Source organism: Cinclus cinclus, chromosome 24 (assembly GCF_963662255.1).
Source record: "Cinclus cinclus chromosome 24, bCinCin1.1, whole genome shotgun sequence".
NCBI lineage: Eukaryota > Metazoa > Chordata > Aves > Passeriformes > Cinclidae > Cinclus > Cinclus cinclus.
In genome coordinates this window covers 3,130,080-3,134,017 of record NC_085069.1, presented here as the reverse complement: position 1 = coordinate 3,134,017, position 3,938 = coordinate 3,130,080, and the positions used below count along the sequence as shown (strand labels likewise).

Genomic DNA, 3,938 nt, shown 5'->3' with positions numbered 1-3,938 from the left:
ACTTCTTCATGATACCCTAAAAAGGGTCCTTCAAATCTGCGAGCGATGAGGTATGCCAGGAAATAGATCAAGGTAAACTAATTTTTAGTTGTAATGATCTGGACATCAACAGGGAAATAAAAATTAAGATTGGCAATGAGTGAATCTTTTGTCCCTTATCCCCAAGTGAATGCGGGCTGCATCTTTGTTTCACCTTCAAATTTTGCTGAGAAAGCATAAGTATGGTAAGCCTGTGTGGCAACTCTGTCATTAATCTGGCTGCATTATGAAGTAATAGTAATTACTGCAAAGTAAAACCAGATCTTGATATTTGTGTGGGATATCTGGGTTTATATAGAAATCATTTGCAAGTTCTGTAAAACTAGAGGTGGCTGTGAATCAGCTCATACACGTGCATCATATTTATCCAACCTCTTAACAACTATTCCTTATTGCTCCAATCAGCACTAGCCAGTCTCAGTGGACTTTATATAGATGTAGTATAAAGAGCTGTGGACAAACCTCTCTTCTGCTTCACTGCAGAGTGCTCAGAGTTGAAAGCTTTCCTGGAGACCTCAACATTTAGGGGTTTTTTCCTATCCTCTCTCTTCTTCTACCACACTCCACAACAGGAGAAACTACCTTTGTTATATTCAAATGGTGCAACTGATGATTTTTGAGACTTGAACTGATTAGTCCATGAAAAGATCTCTGCCACAACAAGTTTTCTTTTTCTACAGAGTAAAAGTGGTAGCTGAGCGTTTGAAGAGAGTAGTGAATATACAGCCTTTGAAGGCAATGCTATGAAAGAAGAATCAGTCAAAAAGAGACAGAAACAAAACGCATAAGACTGCCTCATTTTCTTTAGAAGCTTTTATAATCTTTTCAGAAGATCTTCTCAAAATCTGAGTAGTATCTAAATTCCAGTCCTCTTTCTGTCTGTTCAAGCAGGCAGTTGTATTCTGACTGCAGATTTGCCCGGCTGTTTGCAGCTTCATCGGCTGCTGGACACTAAAACGAGGAGAGCTCTGCAAGGCACCAGACAAGGATGATCCTTGGGAACATCAGTGGATTGAGTGAATTCAGACTCCTGGGTTTTTCTGGAACCTCTCCTTTACACCCTTTGCTCTTTGTAGTTTTATTATCTCTTCATTTTCTCACCTGGATGGCGAACACAGTGATAGCTTTGGTAACAAACAGTGATAATCGCCTTCACACCCCGATGTATTTCTTCCTCACTCAGCTGTCCTGTTGGGATATCTGCTATTTGTCAGTCATTATCCCAAGTATTCTCGAGAACCTGATGGTGGGAACAGTGAGTATTTCCAAGACAAGATGTGCAATGCAAATGTTTTCCTTCCTTTTCTTTGGAGTTGCTGAGTGTTTTCTCTTGGCCGCCATGTCCCTTGATGGTTATTTTGCAGTTTGCTCCCCCTTGCATTACACAATGATCATGAGCAGCAGGGTCTGCAGAAGCCTGGTTGTTGGAGCTTACATCTGTGGAACTGCTGTGGGCTTAGTTCACACCCTCATCACCTTCAGCTCACCCTTGTGTGGTTGTGCCATTGACCACTTCTTCTGTGAGATTCAGCCTCTCCTGGACGTGCTCTGTGGCAACACTCTCCCAAGTGAAATCCAGGTCATTGTGGTGGCTGTCTTTGCTATTCTGAGTCCTTTCTCACTGGTCATTTATTCCTGTATTCCTATCGTTTCCACAATTCTTCACATGGCATCAGCTGAGAGCCAGGAGAAGGCGTTTTCCACTTGCTCCTCACAGCTCCTGGTTGTGACTGTTTTTTATGGCACTGCAGGCTCCATGTACCTGCGGCCAAAATACAGCTACTGTGCATCTGTGGATAAATTCCTCTCCCTTTCTTATTCTCTGGTGACTCCTTTATTGAATCCCATCATTTGCAGTTTGAGGAATAAGGAGGTGAAAGGAGCCCTGAAGGAAAAAATGGAGCAAACCTAAGTTAGTGTGGAAATGAAATTGAAGATTTGGGTTGTTCCAGGTGTTTGTGGTGGAATTTTTCACTCTAAATTCTTGTTCAGGAAAATCGATTTCCAGATCTACTTCAGCTATTGGGGAGGAAGGAGGGAGAAGAGTGGAGATTTTTAGCTCTAAGAGGGAGTGTTAGAAGCTATGTTAACATTTTGGAAGGGAATTTCTTCCACATACTTAAGAAATTCTTCAATAAACTTATTTTTTTCCTTTTCTTTTCCTTGCTATTTTTCAAAAGCTTGAAAATTGCGCTTTACATACTTCTGAATTTTTGAACCAAAGAGTAATATTCAAGAGCCTGACTTTACTGAAAGAACTGAAAAGAATGAGTTTTCACCTGTTTGCATTTATTTCCTGAAACTGTTTAGTAAATCTGTTGGGGGAAAGGAGAGGACATAGTTCAGGCAATAATGTGGAGCCCAAGAAATTACTGAGGACTGATTTTAATTCTGAGATTGTTACTGGGGGAAAAAAAAAAAAAAAAAAAAAAAAAAGAGGTGTGCAAAATTGCATTCCTGCCCCACTGCCTCAAAGATATTTCTTCAATTTTAGAGTCATTGTTTTAAACATGTTAGACCAAGTGTAGGCCTTTGAAGTACTTAACCACTGTAATCTTCTGTAACTATTAATACAACTCTTTATATTAAATGCTCAAAGCTTAAATGATATTGGAAAGATAAGGACATGCATTACTCCTTAAATTAATCCTTCATTCCTGGAAATAAATGAAAATATAAATATCATAAAAGTACATGTCCTGGTTTAAAAGACAGCTGTTTGCTAAGGAAAGCAGAAGCTTCCCTTTGGACTGAAAAATGTGATCCTTCCTTCCTTCTTTCCTTCCGATTATTAGGATTTTGAAATTAAGGGAGCTCTCAGGCAAAGATATGGGGGTAGGAATAACAGTTCTTTACTAGTATATCTACCAAGACAAACAAGAACAACAGTAGCTATGAAATTAGCCACAAACAGACCAGTAACTCAGTCCCAGTGTTTTTTGGCTGCAGGCACCTTTTCCCTGAGCTGCAGTTCCCGGTGCTGGGGGCGGGCAGGTCCCGCAGAGCTGCAGGAGGGCTGGGGGTGATGGCAGAGCTGTCCCAGGGAGAGACAGAGAGAGATGGAGAGAGCTCTCCGCTCACGGTGTGGGTCCTGGGGCTCAGCAGAGTGCTGGAAGGTGGCAGGTTCCAGCGAGAAGGCAGCAGGGCAGGGTCCCACAGCAGTGAGGATGGCTCCCGGCGATGGCATGGCAGGAATGCAACACAGGCGGCGATCGTCCTTCTCGTCCCAACTCCAAGGGGGAAATGGGACCCAGGCCCAGCCTTCCGCTTCCTCTTCTGCATGTTTCAATCTCGCGGGGTGTCCCTCTTCTCTCTCTCCTCCCCCTTGTCACCAGGGCCCAGTCAACAGGTATCTTAGCATGACAATGGGGAAAATTCCACAGAGGGAAAGGGAAAGAAACAACCCCCAACAGTACAGGGTTCTTAATTGGATGTCATATGAATTTTTATCTTGAGAGTTTGTAAATCCACAAAAAAATTATAAGGTATAATATTCTTTGCAGAAGCTTGACATCTTTGTTTTTAATCACATCTTATTTTGGACCAAAAAAATTATTATAACAGAAAATGCTGTCTCATACTTTTAATTTTTTAAATTTCAAATGCATTACAAAAAGAATGCATTGTTTTTTGTCATATTGCTTTATTGGCATTAAAGTTTCTCCCCTAGTCATATATGCTAGACTCCTTACAGCAGCATTCCTAGACAATTGCACAACTGTGTATATTATGAAAGAAGTGATGAAGAGGGGAAACCCAAGTAAAAAAAGCAGTGGGGATAAGAAAAGTGTAATTCATAAAACAAAAAAACAAACAAAAAGCCCGCAACCAAACAAAAAAAATGGTAAAATATAGTTCAGTAAAATGAAAGTAAGCATTAAAAACCTGGGAAGTTTCAG

The 3,938-nt window shown here is 41.0% G+C and overlaps 1 protein-coding gene across 1 annotated transcript; it reads left to right on the top strand.

Moving 5' to 3' along the window:
• Positions 1-1,144: 1,144 nt before the first annotated feature.
• LOC134053466 (olfactory receptor 10C1-like) lies at positions 1,145-1,924 on the top strand (the record flags this gene model as incomplete). Its single annotated transcript, XM_062508479.1, has 1 exon — positions 1,145-1,924. A coding segment is annotated over exon 1 (780 nt), but the record flags the coding sequence as incomplete, so codon positions are not given.
• Between the last annotated feature and the right edge of the window lie 2,014 nt (positions 1,925-3,938).